Here is a 16,029-nt window from a genome sequence, read left to right on the forward strand (position 1 = left end):
ATGTAATATGAACAGTGCCATACACGCCAGCATTTATAGCCTTAGCTAATTTGCGATGCACATCCCTAGATGGGCTTTTATACACAATGAAATCCTGGACAAATGAACACATGAAAATGTAATCCTGAAATCCAGACAACACGACAGTAAAACTGTAAAAATGCAAGCTGCTGGTATTCCAACTTGTAGAGAAATGAGTTACACAGATGCTCAGAGCTTTCAACTTGAGACTGTGAGTCATCAGAAAGCCAAAAGAAAAAAAAAAAAAAAAAGCAGCAGTACAACTCACCGACTCAGAAAGACGGCACTGTTTACAGCCGAGACCACAGCCTCTTCTTTCTGTTAATCTGGAGGCTTTGTTTATATGACAAGCTATGAGGAACACTAAAGTGCCCATATGGTTATGTCGCAGGACCGGCTGCTGTTCTGCAGGAGCACGGATGTGTTTTGCTCGTCTTACACTAAACCACAAGTTTTAAGTGCCCAGAGAAAAACTCCATACCCAGATTTTAACCTAACGCTGGCAAAGAACAACAGTGAACTGAAGAGACCTGCAGACGTAGCCAACATGCAAATACAAGAAAGCAAGAGACAACAGATGGAGACTCTCAAACTCTAAATATCACGCAAAAGTTTATCCTCACAGCTTTGTAACAATGAATAATAATAATATTAATAATAGTTCATTAGATGGCAAAACTGAGTAGCTGTTTGCAATCTAAACAATACCATTTTTCCCAGATATTTTATATCTAAAGGTTCAAACAGAGAAATTATCTGCAAAGTAACCAAAGACAGAGAAGAAACATACAGATGTAAAGTAGGGCTACATCTGATTTCTTTTCTATGTCTATATATTAAATATTAGTCAGCGTCATCATTATGCCCATCATTACAGGATGAGAGGAACAGAAATTGAACAACTAAGAATATCTCAGTCACTCTGTGTCTCAGGGATATTACTTTTTCTGTATTTTAATTAGTTTTTAAGTCAACTTCTAGAGTTGCGCTTCTTTCAGTTACATTTTTATTTAAAATTTTTCAGTATTAGTCTTAATTAGTTTTCATTTTTAAAGTTCAGGATTTGCACACATAGGGAAGGTAATTATTGTAGTTGTTAAAACTAAAACTATGTTAGACTAACAGCAGACTACAGCTTTTCTCTTGACCCGGCTTACAGGTTCTTATGGAAAGGTTATCCATTATCTAATATTTGCAGAGACCAGATGCTCGTATTCACAGATATATAATAGTGATGAAGCTCAAGGTAGCTAATCAATACAGACGAATACAAGTGCAACAGGGGAGAGAAAAGCAGCTCCATTCTGTGGAGCTTTAAGATGAGGGGGTAAAAAAAACATCTAACACACCAAGATATTGGCAGCTAGTTTATGCATTAAGTTAAGGCTGGTTCACACACATATGATCAGGATGAAGCTGGAAACAGGACACAGCTGATCTGGCACACCAACCCCCATGAGGTGACAAGGGCACTTCCTATGCCTGAGGGATTCTGGGAGATTTACTGGAGGCTGGAGTTTTTGTTATTCTGTTTAAGCAATGCTTGAGCTCTGCATATCCATGAATGGACACACACACTCTCAGATGTGCACGCACACACACACTCTGGGTAAATGGAAACATGTCATCAGTAGAGAGGACGGTGAAACCGCTAAACAGCAGGAGGGGGAAAAACCCCCCAAAACAAAACATACCACAGTAGCTGACATAAGACTCACATAAAAACTACACTGAATATTTGTAAATATCAGTAACGTTTACTGCATTAAGGCTTCATGGGCTCTGTGTGTGTCTGTCCGTGTGCGTACCCGTCTCCTCTGGCGAGTTGCTCTCCTGGGACAAGGTAGTCCAGCTCAACTCTTCGTCACTGGGGTTCAGATTCTGGATGCGGTTCAAAGCACAGTCTGTCTTTGCGCCAGTTCTTCTGTCCTTCTTCGTCTCTGGAGAGGAGGATGAGGAGGAAGAGGAGGGGCAGGAGACCATGGAGAGCAGGGGAGTGTCTTCTGGACTGGCTTGCTTGGGTGGGGAAGGAGGAGGGGGTACTGGAGAGTTCTTGCCAGATTTGAGGAGCTTGAGGTTGGAGTGGAGGTCAGAGATGAGCTCCAGGCCTGGAGAAACTTTGTGGTTCTTCACAGGGGGTTCACTGTCTACTGTCAGTAAAGACTTCGTCTCCTCATCTTCCTCTTCCCCCACCATCTCATCTTCCTCGATCTTCATCTTTAACATCATTTCCTTCTCAGACAAGATGCTGATGTCATTGGTGTCCTCTGAGTCAAAGTCCAAATCCGCCGTGCTGCTGCTCAGTTTGAGCTCCACAGTCGTGTTTATGTTACAGTCCAAGTCAGGCTCTGTCGTCTGCTCAGCCTCTACATCACTGTGAGTATCTGGGTGAAGGTTGGCATCTTCCTCTCGATCATTATTAGTAAGAGTGTGACTGTCTTGTTCCTCTGCCACGTTGACATTAAGGTCATCTGCTATTATTTCTGAATCCATCAAATCAGGGTCAGTTGTGTTTTTGTTGTGGTCCTGGCCAGCTTTACGAAGCTGGTTCACCCCATTCTTTGCTAGTTTGGGATTGTTGGGAGTGGAGGACTGTGACGGGGATGACGATGGAGATGATGATGCCGATGAGGGCGGCACCACTTCACCGAGGCCCATGGCGGCCTGGATGCTGGTAAGCGCATACTTCTTCCGACATTTGGGAGGAGTGGCGGAGCCTTGTTTGATGACATCGCTGGTGAGGAGCTGGTTGTGTGAAGAGCGAAGGCTGAGTGAGGTGGGGGGCGTGGCGGCAGGGCCGTTACGATTGGTCACGTCTACTGACATCATCGTTGCACCAGACAGATCACCTGAAGCAGAAAAAAATAAATAGTGAATTTAAAAACCTAAATATCCACGTGTTAACACACAGACAACACACAGGTGAGACATCACTGTCAATAACATCTATATGTTTGTTTAAAAAAAATTACTATTTCATTTTCTTACACATTATGTTAATTTCTTCATGCTGCTGCCAATGTCGACTGTTGGGTTCTCCATTTGCATTCGCTGCGTGTGTCAGACTCAAAGTACGTCGCCCAAACTTTTTCGAATTTTGTTCAACTAACCACCAAATACAGAATGAACACTTTGAGAAAGCACTGCAGGTCCCTAGTTGTGTTATGTAATTTTATTACGTGCCATCCTAAGATGTTATGGTGCCATTCGCCTAGGGCGCTGCAAGGAAGAAGGTTCCTGTTACCAGCAATGCTAATGTTAGCACTTGTGGGAATAACGTGTGGCACTGCATGTGTGTCTTCAACCTCATCCATTAGCGTGGACTTAATTTTGCCAATATTTTTACTCGTTTTTATCCCAGAAACTAGCAAAACCAGGAACATTGCTGCTGTACATCCACACAATGGATTTGAAATGGATAAAATCAAGACGTGAATGAGCAGATGGACTTTCAGCTGAAATTCAAGCTTTTTAAACAGGCGCGCTTAGTTGAGCTAAGGTCAGACCCATGGGTTGCTTTTGTAGTGCATTTTGAGTTATTATTGATCTGTAATATAGATAACCATAGCTTTTGTGGGATCTGGGCAGATACTTCAAGCAGCAGTCATATCACGATAGACTCAGATGCATAACATGCCCGCGCCATAACACCGCCTTACCACGATGGACAGATGATGTGGTACACCTCCAGTCTTCTAAATACTGTTCTGTTGCCACCATGTTCATACACATTCCAGTTGATTTAATCCTTTCAAACAGTATTTTGATCTTTTCTCTGATCTAAACTCTGATCTCATGTTTCTATTTAAGCGTCAGTGGTTTGCATCTTGAGGTAAACTCTCTGTATTTACATTCATGAAGGCGACTCTTGATTGCAGACTTTGGACTATGACACCTTATCGCCTACAAGAATGCTCTTGGCTTGGCCAAATGGTGCAAAGGGATTTTGTTTACTCCACTTTAATTATCTTCTGTCGTCTTTGAGACCTTTTGCTGTTGCTGAGCTGGCCAGTGCATTCCTTCTTTTTGAGAATGCTCCAAGAGTGGTGGTTAAATCAACAAGTAAGTTGCTGCTATCTCTCTGATAGGACTGTTTTGTTTCAAGTCTAATGAAGCCCTCCATCACTTGCATCAACACCTCTTTGACAGTTCTCATTAAGAGTTATCAAATACAAATTAAACACTTTGATCGTGCTGAATAATGAGGAAACAAAAGACAAGTGGCTATAAAAAGGCTTATCAAACAACTAGCTGGGGTTTTTTTAGCCTGTAAAAAATGGACATATGGTTTAAAAAAAAAAAAAAAATCAACAACAATTGTGATTCTTAAATTTAAGCCAAAAGTATATCCTTTGATTACAGTCTCATTTCAAATCAATTGTGCTGGTGAAAAGAAATAACATTTTAAAAATGGTTTAAAGTCATGTGATGTGCATGTAACAAATTATTAAAAATAGATTAAGATTAATAAGAAAAAGGTCAGCCATCTTCGGCAGTGAATAAAGTTCAGTGACTTTAAGAAAAATACATTCTGTTCTGTTAACTTTTACAGTTTGAGCTGCTACAACATGTCTTTTATTTTTACTCATTAATGCATAAACGCGCTGCTACCAGCAGCTTTTAAAGTGGAATGTGGAGTCACATAAATCCACAGAAGTAAGTAGAAAGTTCTGCGGGTGACCTAATAATACCAAAGCACTAATTTATAAGCACAAAGATGGCGGTTTACTTCATTCTACCGACAACAGCACAAATAATAGCAGGTCAACAACGAGCAGCCTTTTTGAAGAGTCGAGTAATCCACCAAATATTAAAGCCTAAGCGCAGGTTTTACAGGTGTTCGAGAGGAAGCTGAAGGAGAACTGATGTGTTTTGATGTAAGGGTGAACTCATCTGCTGAAAATTGATGGGGGACGTTTAGTCTTGTTGAGACAGCTGTTCATGAGAGATAGTTGAAGTGCAGGATTTATCAGGGGAAAGGCTGCTTTATTAGAAAGACGTTTGCTGTATAAACCTGAGATTTGAATACTGAAATCTGGAAAATTTGCATTTCTGAACTCTTGGATACAGGAGAACACAAATCATCTATGCCAGCGGCCTTTAAGGTGTTGCGGATAAATACAACAAAATAAAACTAGTACTGGTACCGAAAAAAAGAAAATTTATTCATAACACACCTGAAAAGACTCAGGAAAACCGAGTAAACGATAAAAACGATAACAAAATAACGCTGAAAACCAATAAAAACCCTGAAAACCACACATTTCACACCTGAGCCTCAACTCTCGCGGCCCGGTACCAAACGACTCACGGACCGGTACTGGTCCGAGGCCCGGGGGTTGGGGACCGCTGATCTATGCACAATTACGAGCATAAATATGCACATTTCTATTGTCTCTGCATGCCAATGTGATCTTGCAGAATTTGTTAATGTACAGAGGTGCACTCCTGCTACATGGTCGACTCTGGATCTACTGTAGACTCGGGATCTGACTGGAAGTGCGACTAAAACCCTGAAACACTGCAAACGCACCAGAGCTCACTGTAAAAATGACTTTGCTCCTTATTTATCTTATCCTTGCGATTCTCCTCCTCCCTCCAGCACCCCACACCCAGCTCTGCTTCATTAAAATACCAGCATTACTTAGAACCCAGGATTTGTGGGTCTCTGCTCTAAACAGAGACTCGGCAAAGAGTCAGAGGTCAGAGCTGAAGCTTTGGTACCCTGCTCACAGCTTTGAGCCATCCAGCGATGCCAAGTACACTCTGATAACATCCTACCCTCTAATCTCAAATAAATGAATACTCCTAACAGCAAGTATCACAGCCACATCTGTCTGTGATACCGTCAGTGTTAAATTCAGAAGAAATTTGCAGTAAACTGCATGCTTCAAACCTTAGTAAGACATGACTGCGTGAGTCATTGAAATACTTCACTCCAGAAATGCCTAAAAATACATAAGAACAACCTCTAGATTTCAATTTGACCACAACTCTCGTTTATGACGTTTGAATTGTCACCAGATTAGGTGAATGTGGTCATTTTATTTCTTCACTTTGACAAAAAAAAAAAAAAGGCGGGGTTGCTCGGTTGCACTCCAGAACATGTATAGTAACATATTTTAATATTAAAATATGAGGCCATCTGTCTAAAGCTCTGTCTGAAGCTTAAATGAAACTGGGTCGTTTAACAGGACAATGATCCCGAGCACGTCAGCAAATCTACAACAGAATGGTTGAAAGAGAAAATAATGAAATTGTTGCAATGACTCGCAGTACAGACCTCAACCTGATTGAAATGCTGCGGTGGGAACTGGGAGAGGTGTGCAAAAATGACTGCTTCAGTTTATCGAGGTTTGCAGGCAATAAGTAAAGATGACCAGACCAAAATTCCTCCATAATAAATGTGAGAGACTGATAAAGTTGCTCAGAACACAAGTTACAGTCGCTGTAGGTGGTTCAACAAGCTACTGAATCATGTGCTTAGTTTTTCACAGGACTGAATGACTGTACTGTATCAAGAGAATGTTTTTAAGTACTCCAAGTTGGTCTGTTTATTATTGGGTCACAAAAACAAATGAGGGTGTGTGTGTGTGTGTACGTACCTGACAGGTCTGTCATACACTGGCTGTGGTCACTGTTCAGAGTTATGTGGACTCAGATCTGAGGGGAAAAAGAACAAAATGATCAGAAGAAGAATGAGAAGAATTACGAGAAGTTGTTGGATTGCCCACAGAGACCGCATTCATCCATGTGAAACCCACTGACAGCTGGTTTCTATGGAGACAACACAACACTGATAAAGCGAGGATGCTGGCCACAGAAATCAAAATGATTAAACGGAGACTATGAATCAAACATGGAGGAATCAAAGAAGAAATCAGTCGATAGGGATCTCAGACGTCTTCCATACTGTGTCCCTCACACACACGGACCTGAGTACGTCTGATTCTGCATGTATAATACAGTAATAAGGGAGACGGAAGAGGTTTCTGAGACAGCAGAAACTAAAGTGGATATCCAAAGCATTTCTGAATAATTAAACAAAACACACATAATGATAGAGCTGCGGTCAGGGGTATAGAAGTTATGTTAGCAATGCTAATCTACTGTTGCTGTAGACACTAAGCTAATCCAACAATGCTTCCTTCCTATCATAAAGCTAAGGTGGTATCTTAAAGGTGGGAGGAACCTGGAAATGATCGTTTTCTTATCAGGTTTGAAGTCAATCCAAACACTGAAGCAGTCCACCTGAGTCACTCCAAGGAAAATCTGTCAGTGCATTTTTGATGAAGACTAGCACAATTATATATTTGACCTACCATAACGGTAGGTCAAAATAGGGAACTTTTGAGGTCGTCTTATCACTAAAAGTTATTTAGGCAATAATTCTGATACAGGAATCACAGCTCTAAGGCAAGCCTGAAAACGTAGGTTAAAGGTGAGACATGTGCTATCCAGTAAAAAGAATCTCTATATAATATTATTCCTACATTATTTCAGTTCAACAGCTGCATCACATGCAAGACTTTAAAAAAAATAAAAAACAGAAACAGGCCTTTATCTTCAGTCACTACTACAAGAACCACAGAAAAGCACTTAGCTGTTGCATACCTGAGAGCTAAGGATGGTGGAAAACTCCAGGATGGAGCAGGTCCATACTGGTAGTCAATGGTTCTTTCTTCATCCAATCATGGCTTTACTGAAGCAGCAGCAGCAGCAGCGTCCTGAGGGAGAGAAACATGAAATAGGATTAATGAGAGAGACTGAGAGATGGGTGAGCAGAAAGAGCGAGAGGTCTGAAGGGCACAAAAGGGACAAATAATAAAGACATCAATTATTCACAACCTCAATCAAACAGGAATACACAAGATGGGTGTGTATGTTTGGATATATATATGTGCATGTGTGTGAGAGAACATAAGGTTCATTTTGTAGAGAGCTCATATTTCTCTCTTTTGGTGCAGTCGGGCCAAACCTTTGCTGACTGGAACCATCATAAACTTAATGCCGCCGGAGGCTTGTAAACTCTCCTCTGCTTTCCAACACACACGCACACACAGCAGACTTTTGGACAGTTCTTATTAACACACAACTATGAGAAGCAGAGAGAAAGATAATGAGTATAGTTAGAATGGACCATAAAAATCCCACTTACATCTGGCTGAAGGGCTGGGAAGACCCTTGGACTGATTTTAGGGTAGGGCTGTTCGATATAACGATATATATCGGATGACGATATAAAAACGTCTATCGTTTCATTTTACACTATCGTTTGTTTCGTGGTGTCGCAAAATAAACTGTTTACAGCAATATTTTTTCATCGTTTTGATGGTCACTGTAGTGGCTATATTAATTTCTTAAAGTTCTCTCTTTCTCTTATATTTTATATAACCACACTACAGACGGACAAGCGCCTGTTTTTATGCGTTGTTGTTAGCAACAACGACGGTAACAGCATCGCGTGTTCGCTTGTTTATTTTCCACATAAACCTTTCACAATAAAGCTCAAGATCCTGTTGAGACTTCAAAATAAACTGAATCATGTGAAAGAGTATGCAGAGTATTTATGGATGAAAAGCAAAAAAGAGCCATCAGGTGCTAAAAAATAAACCTTAGACTCAAACATTAGAACAGGCTTTTCCCCGCAGCACGCTGTGTAATAAATACTCAAAGAAAACGGCGGCCGTTACAACTTATGTCTAAAAATGTATCGTTTCATGCATCAGTTAAAACACTCGTCTCCAGCTACATGACGCACAGCTGGAAACACTTCACGCAAGTCGAGCAGCCCGAGATTCACAGAATTTACAGAAAATGTAAAATTTTTGTGATTTATATCGTTATCGGACGATAGATGTCTTATATCGGGATATGAGATTTTGGTCATATCGCACAGCCCTATTTTAGGGTGTAAAAATTGTAATAACTTCAGAAACTGTTTACCTCATAGCACGGTTATGTTTAAAAATCATCAAAGTGGCTTACGGCAAAAGATAACTTGGAAATCAGCCCACCTAAAAGATGTTATTGCATCATTGGATAAACAAAAATCTATTTTTTAATGGTTGCTAATTTCAGAACAAGAATAAGGGATTCACGACCAAAATGAGGGTCCCAGCCCTGTGATGGGTCATGAAAGTACTACAATTTGGCCACGATAAACCATATATAGTATTAATGTATTCAAAAAAAAGTCTTTTGTAAATTATCTTTAAATTTGAGTTAAAGATTTAAATCTTCAAAAAAAAAAAATACATAAGAGAACTAAAAATCACCTTCAACAAGCAAATCGCCAGAAGATCAAAATCTACTTGATGAAAACACAGATTAAATATTTCATTTTAGGCTTCTGTAACGTTATCATTAAAGATTTGAGTGGTACACCAAAGATTTTTGGATTTCCAAATTAGAGATTTGTCTCGAGTAATGGTAACAAACTGCTGTTCTGTGGATTAATCTGTTGGGTTCGGGTTCGGCGTCGTTCTGCGTTTGCTGCCACGAGGCAGAAGCAGCTATTGGGAGAGCTAATGTAGCATTTCAAACCTACAATGCCAGCAGCTTTACTTTGCAAGCTTCTTACTTGACTGCAAAACTGTAGGCGAGTGAGTTCACGCAACACTCGCAACACAAAGACGTTTTGGCTTCTTTCTTGTGCTCCTCATTCGTCTTACCGAACCACTCGGAGGAAGGCTGGTTCAGAAAAACCTGTTGGAAAGCTTTTATAAACACTCATGGCAACATAACCCTGTGTTGTGAGTGTGATTAATATCATGTCACGTCATTTGTCTCCTATTAGCAACACATGCAATGCGTGTCTGAGTGTGCAAAAGAACAAAAATCTAACTAGCCTAAAGCTTGACTTTGAGCTGAAATGTGACCAGTGAAAATAAATTAGATTAATGTTGCCAATAAATGCAATACAAATTCAGTGAATTCTTCTTCTTCTTCTATGTATCAGATAAAGTTGCATTGTTGGTTCATGTTCAAAACGAGCCACGGCTAAATGCCAATTTCAGGACATGTGCTAAAGTGGAAATAAAGGAACCAAAGCAACAGAGCTGCAAAACATCCCATAAACAACAAAAGGTCTCCAAGCTCACATCATTTTTCTACAGGTTTACATAACTGAGCAGTGTTATGAAGTTCACATACATCCATGAATGTGATTGTCAATATTATTTAAAACTTGAAACATTGACACCAATCTGAGTATCAACTTACATAACAGTCAAACATCTGGTTTGTCTAAGTGTTACAGCAACTGTGATAAAACACTCAAACATCTGAGGAGAAGCTGTATAATTTTCACCAGCTGCACATACTCTAATGCTTTTTTCATTTTAATGGTTTATGTTGGGACACGCAAGATCGAATGGACTACACTATCTGCCATATCAGGTGTAAGGGTTTAAAAACTCCTGGGAACAGCAACACTTTAGGAATCACACCGTGAGCAGGCACAGATGAGTTTTGAAGGCAACTCAATTTTCATGCATAATCTGAAAATAGAAAAAGAAAAGTTCAGACAAAGACAGAGGGTTGGTGTTTAAAAAAAAAAAAAAAAAGCAATTGAAATGTTGCATTCTGGGATTAAAATTACAAGGCATGCTTGGTTACTTGGATCCTGCTGCAACAAGTCTGCATACCAGAGAATATATGTGACTTTGTGGGTATTTGCACAAAAGGGTGTCCACACTGAAAACAAATGGATAGCTTGCTGCAGAGTCTGGCAGTTTGGATATTTGCCTTAAACCTAAGCAGCATTTGCAGTTCATCCTTACGCCTATGATTTGGGAGAAGGCTTGAGGAGAAAGGAGGCCATAGCAGTCTAATCTCAGTTTTTCTTAGTTTGTTAATACACACAACCAGATCTATTATTATTATTATTATTATTATTAATAATAACAATAATAATGATGATAAAGTAATCTGCACCAACCACCACCTCACTGGAAATCAAGTCTGCACTTCCTCTAATGGCCTTTTGAGCCAGGCTTCACAATCGAGTCAATGCACACAGACTCTAATGTCAAAATGCCCAGCTCTTACAACACCTGGAACCCTCCCGTGTCCTCCTAATGTACTCTTGTTTTCACACATCACTATATATCAATAAAAATGTGGTTTGACAACTAATAGAAAGGGTAGGCAGAGACCACCCTCATTAACTTCTGATGCATGCCCAGTCCTTTTGTCCTAAAAGCAGGCCTGAAATATGACAGAAACTATTCAGTTCAGAAGAGATCATGAAATGCTTATTCCTAGAAGGCTTTAAAGGGGTAAATAGAGTACAAAAAAAATAACCCTTTTTAATATTATGGGGGAAATAAAAGAACTTCTGGTCCTTTGAATGTCTATGGGGAAAACAGTCCTCAGCTTTGACCTCTGTAAGCCCTTTCCCAATGAGTTTATGGGCTCAGGCACTCATTACGGATCATAGAGAATAAAACACCAAATCCATTTTGTGAATTTGGATTATTCTAATATTTAAATAAAAGAAGAAAAAAAAGGATTACCCAGGATATGTTCGTATAGGCATGCAGTTTCAAGAGTCAGATCCACCCCACGGTTGGGGTATCTGGTTTCAAACCCTGAAAATGCTCATTTCATTAAAAAGAAAGCAGTAGGCGACTTCATGATGGCTACATCCATCTTTTGTGCTCACTACGATCCAGACACAGGGCTCCACCTCTACCAACTGGAGTCACTTAACTCGACTGCGCTGAAAAAAACAAAAAACAAATACAGGCTGCTGTTTGGTGCAGACCATTTAAATTTGGTCTAAACACTTTGATGCATAAAACTGGAGGAGTTTGCCTTTAAAGTTTCAAGTTAGCACTTAAAAATCGGTCTTTTCATTTTAAGTCCAGCGAGCTAAAGTAGTAAAAGACAACAAAAAAACATCACTGTCCAAACACTAAATACAGACTGCACCGAAGATGCCATATCATTATGATGTTTTAAAAAAAAAAAAAGAGGAGCTGGAGCTACAGTTCAGGAATGCACTAAAACGATAAGTCTGAATACCAACTACATCTGGATCTGGGCTGCATCCGAGCATCAGCACCTTTGAAGCACTCCTTGCAGTCCTCTGTTGTGGATGGTGGTGGTGGGGGGGCTATACATAATTAGAGGGCCTATCTGCGGGCAGGGCAGCAGTGGTACTGATACATATAGGGACAGACGTTCAAGCTGAGACACAGACATTTAGACAAAACACTCACCGGGAGGGAGGGGAGGGGTTGGTAATAAGATCTAGGATGTGTCACAGTCTGGCACTGACCTTTAACTTCTGACCTACAGGCCAGCCCACTGAGTGTGTGCTGTTTTTTGTGTGTGTGCATGCACTTAGTGTCGTCTGTATGTCGGAGTGTCCAGATCCTAAAAGAATGAAGGAAGCAGCTGCAAACACTCCATCGCTCTCCGTGTCTCTGTTTCTTTTTACGTGCGTGCTGTTTCCAACCACCGACACTCTGGACTAAGATTGCTTTTAAATTCATACGCCAGATGGAAGCCTGCCAGCAGTTTGATGGGCTTCATCCCTCCTTCCTGCACCTCCCTCTCAAACTTTCTCACCATTCTAGTTCCCCTGCTAATCCCACTTGACTTTTACCTTTTTCCCCCCCTCTATCCCATTTTCTTGTCCAATTCCCTCTCTTTTCCGGGCTTCCACCTCATTCATCCTCTACCTTTCAACCCCTCACTCTTCTCTTTGTCAAGAAGAGAAATGCTGTCTTTTCCTCAATAAAAGTGAAGGGGGTCTGTAAACTCACATAAAACCACCCATTTCTCGCTATAACGCTGATTTACAGCCCCCTCCCCTCTCTTCTCCCCCACGGCTCGTGAGAAATCCCATCTGTTACCAAAAAAGACTCACAAGAAAGCAAAACTGTCGCAGTCAGAGGCCAGGCCGCCGGAAACAAAACGGATGGGTTCAAGCCAGCAAGACAAGCCGAGCTATGCAGAAACAGAAAATGCAGCGGGGTGTTTTTCTGACTTTTTGGATTAGGACGTGAAACTGTAAGGCAGCTGCACAATAGCAGGCAAACTTCCCAGATCTTTCTTGGCTTTGTTTTCATTGGCTGCAGAAAAGCCCAGGCCTTCAACACGTAGCTGCAAACTACTTCCACGACAAGCTGACAACACTACTGCCCAAAAAACATGCTGTCAAAGGTGCAGAGCTCCTCACGGCCCAACCACCCGTGTCCCATTTAATGTTGCCTACTACATAGTCTGCATCTAAACTACAATGATGCACTGTTGAGCTGTTCTACTTTTTCAAGAGGCTGAGGAGAAACAAAATGAGGAAGAAAATGTAATAATAATAACAATATGCAGATGATGACGAAGAAGAGGGAAAAAAGCAGGTGGAAGAGGAGAAGTAGTAGTCGAAGAAGAAAAAGGAGGAAACGGACAACTGCTAGATGAAGGAGTAAAGGGAGATGAAGTAGAAGAAAAGAGGGAGATCAGAAGAAGGAGATTAAGAAGGAGGGAGAAGAGATGAGGAAACGGGGGGAAAATGAGAGGAAAACAAGCTGTAGTAGCAGAAGACCTGAAGAGGAGAAAAGAAAGAAGAAGTGGATGAGGATAGGTAGAAGATGGAGGAGAAGGAAGAGTGGAAGTAATGCATGCAGATGAAGATAGAAGGAGAAAGAAGAAGCAGTAGATGAAGAAAAGGAAAGACGAGAACGATAACACGAAAAAGAGCTAACTTGGTTAGTTTTTGCTAGATGTATTTTACGCTTCTTCCTTAGAGATCATTATTTATTGAAGATGCTCTTTGTAATCTCATTTGGAGAGCATCGTCATGATGAAGGTGTGTGTGTGTGTGTGTGTGTGTGTGTGTGTGTGTGTGTGTGTGTGTGTGTGTGCATGCATAAAAACAATAAAGAAAACATTAACCATTTACAAAATCTGGTTCCACAGCTGCTATCGAAGCTAGACGTCACTGTGCGTGTGTGTGTGTGTGTATCCTTGAATTGTCAAAGCGGGAAATAACAGAGACAAAGTAACACTTTGAATGGTACTGCAGCCTAAACAAACAACCTTATGTACACACACACACACAAACACACACACACACAAACAAAGCTTGCAAACAGAGCTCCAAGTTGTGAGCATGCTCACACGGCCGTGCTTCGTCTAAGCAGCAGTGATGTATAGAGAGTGAAGGACGGACACAAATAGCTCGATGTTTAAGGCACAATTAAAGACTTACAGCATCTGTGTGTGTGTGTGTGTGTGTGTGTGTGTGTGTGTGTGTGTGTGTGTGTGTGTGTGTAGCTATATCATTTTCCGTCCGGTGTGGTTTCCATGGGCGGGACGGTGAGAGGGGGGAAAAAAAAAATTACCACAAAAGAAAGGGAAGGAGGGGGGAATTTTCAGGGTGTGCCAAAGAATCTAAGGCATGTGAGGGTGGGTGGGCCAGGGCCACTGTGAGGTGGGGGGCAAAAAAAAAAAAAAAAAAGACTAATTAGTCAACAGGAGGAGCAGACAAAACACAAAAGCTACATGCCTCAAGAATGAAGGTAAGTAATGAGCATTTGTGAGCACATGTGGGTACACATCCCCCTCACTGACCCAGAGCAAACTGAGCTCTTCAACACTGCCGGTGACAGTGAATGCCCTCTGTATGTATACTTGAAAGTAAATAGGTCAGCTGTGACAGAAAACACATATAGAGTTACTTATTTAACCATAACTCTCTCCACACGTCAGCCAGTCAAAGGCGCAGGACTCCAGAGATAGACACACACACTGCTCCTGATGAAACGAGCCCAGATAAAGTCAGGAAGCAGCTGGGGGTGACAGGAGGTTAAAGAATTATATAACACACTTAGAAAATGAGCCCAGAAAACATTCTGCAGGGTTTGAAATCTTTTGATGTAGGAGTGAAAAAAAAACGTTTCAGAAACAAAGCCAAGAGACTATTTCCTGGATTTGGGAAACTTGGGACCGAGTGTGCACTAACCCCTCCCCCATTACCAGACCCCTCTTTCCTGTGGGTGAGCACGGAGGTCGAGGGAGGGGGAGAAAGGGTGCACCACGAATACAGTGACACTGAGCGAAACGCAGTAACGCAGATGAGCCGGTCCTGCAGCCAGAAAGACTTTGACGTAATGAGACCACAGCTCTTTCCTGGACCCAGCGCTGACGGCAACAAGTAGTGCCAGGAGTGTGACAACAACACGTTTATAGTGCAGCCTGTCATGTGCCTGCAGCTCGGGGTAATCGTTTTCCATTTCATGGTTACAGGATTATATTACAATATCACTTTTTTCCTCATTTTCAAATACCTTTTCCTGTTTTTTTATGTTAAGTACTCTGTATTATTAGTGATCATAACATCTGTTGAATGCCTAAAGTACTATTCACTCCAAGAGTCAGTGTTACGTTACTCAACCAAAGTCTGATATGATGACACCCCACTTTAAAAATGGGTTAAAGAGGAGACACGCAAACATTTCTGGTGTGATTCTGAATCCAGCCCTCAAAGTGTTGGTATTGTTGGTTTCCACTGGCCATTGTCATCTCCTTCTCTTCTCAGCAAATTTTACAATCTATATAAGTAAACTTGAATAAACTTGAATACTTAAATCCTGAAGAGTCGATGTGTGATTTAAACCTCGTTGTGAATTTTTCTGAGCTGTATATTTTAACAACAGAAGATTCTCCTCTGGGTGAAGGCCAAAACGTAACATTTGAGAGCAAGTGCCTACTGCTTTTTTTATATGCCTGAAGACCTCAGACAGTGTCCTTGCAATAATAATGTGATTAGAAAGTTTTTAAAATCCCAGCAGAGCATCCTCTTTGCTGTCCTCCTTGTTTAGGGCTGTTGTTAATAACCAGTATGGAACTGGCACTGGTAGCTAGGTATTGATAAGCAGCTAGATAAGCAACGCTGTTATGAATAGTTATGCAAAATGGGCAGTCCTGCACATTCAAGAGTCGTCTCACTTTACTACACTTAATATAACTAGAGAAATGGTCTGCATCACTGAACTT

The 16,029-nt window shown here is 41.0% G+C and overlaps 1 protein-coding gene across 8 annotated transcripts in view; it reads right to left on the reverse strand.

The window, feature by feature from the left end:
- Window positions 1-16,029, reverse strand: part of apbb2b (amyloid beta (A4) precursor protein-binding, family B, member 2b) — a 54,288-nt gene that overhangs the window by 27,970 nt on the left and 10,289 nt on the right. For all 8 annotated transcript variants that reach the window (XM_042223387.1, XM_042223386.1, XM_042223385.1 and 5 more), the window contains exons 2-4: window positions 7,636-7,748; window positions 6,627-6,684; window positions 1,830-2,870 (exon numbers count right to left, since the gene is read on the reverse strand). In XM_042223387.1, the coding sequence (XP_042079321.1) occupies window positions 1,830-2,870; window positions 6,627-6,642 (1,057 nt within the window). In that variant the 5' untranslated portion in view covers window positions 6,643-6,684; window positions 7,636-7,748. The remainder of the gene's footprint in view (window positions 1-1,829; window positions 2,871-6,626; window positions 6,685-7,635; window positions 7,749-16,029) is intronic.

The sequence above is a fragment of the Haplochromis burtoni genome, unplaced genomic scaffold (genome assembly GCF_018398535.1).
Source record: "Haplochromis burtoni strain Fernald_Lab_line unplaced genomic scaffold, NCSU_Asbu1 Contig_110, whole genome shotgun sequence".
Lineage (NCBI taxonomy): Eukaryota > Metazoa > Chordata > Actinopteri > Cichliformes > Cichlidae > Haplochromis > Haplochromis burtoni.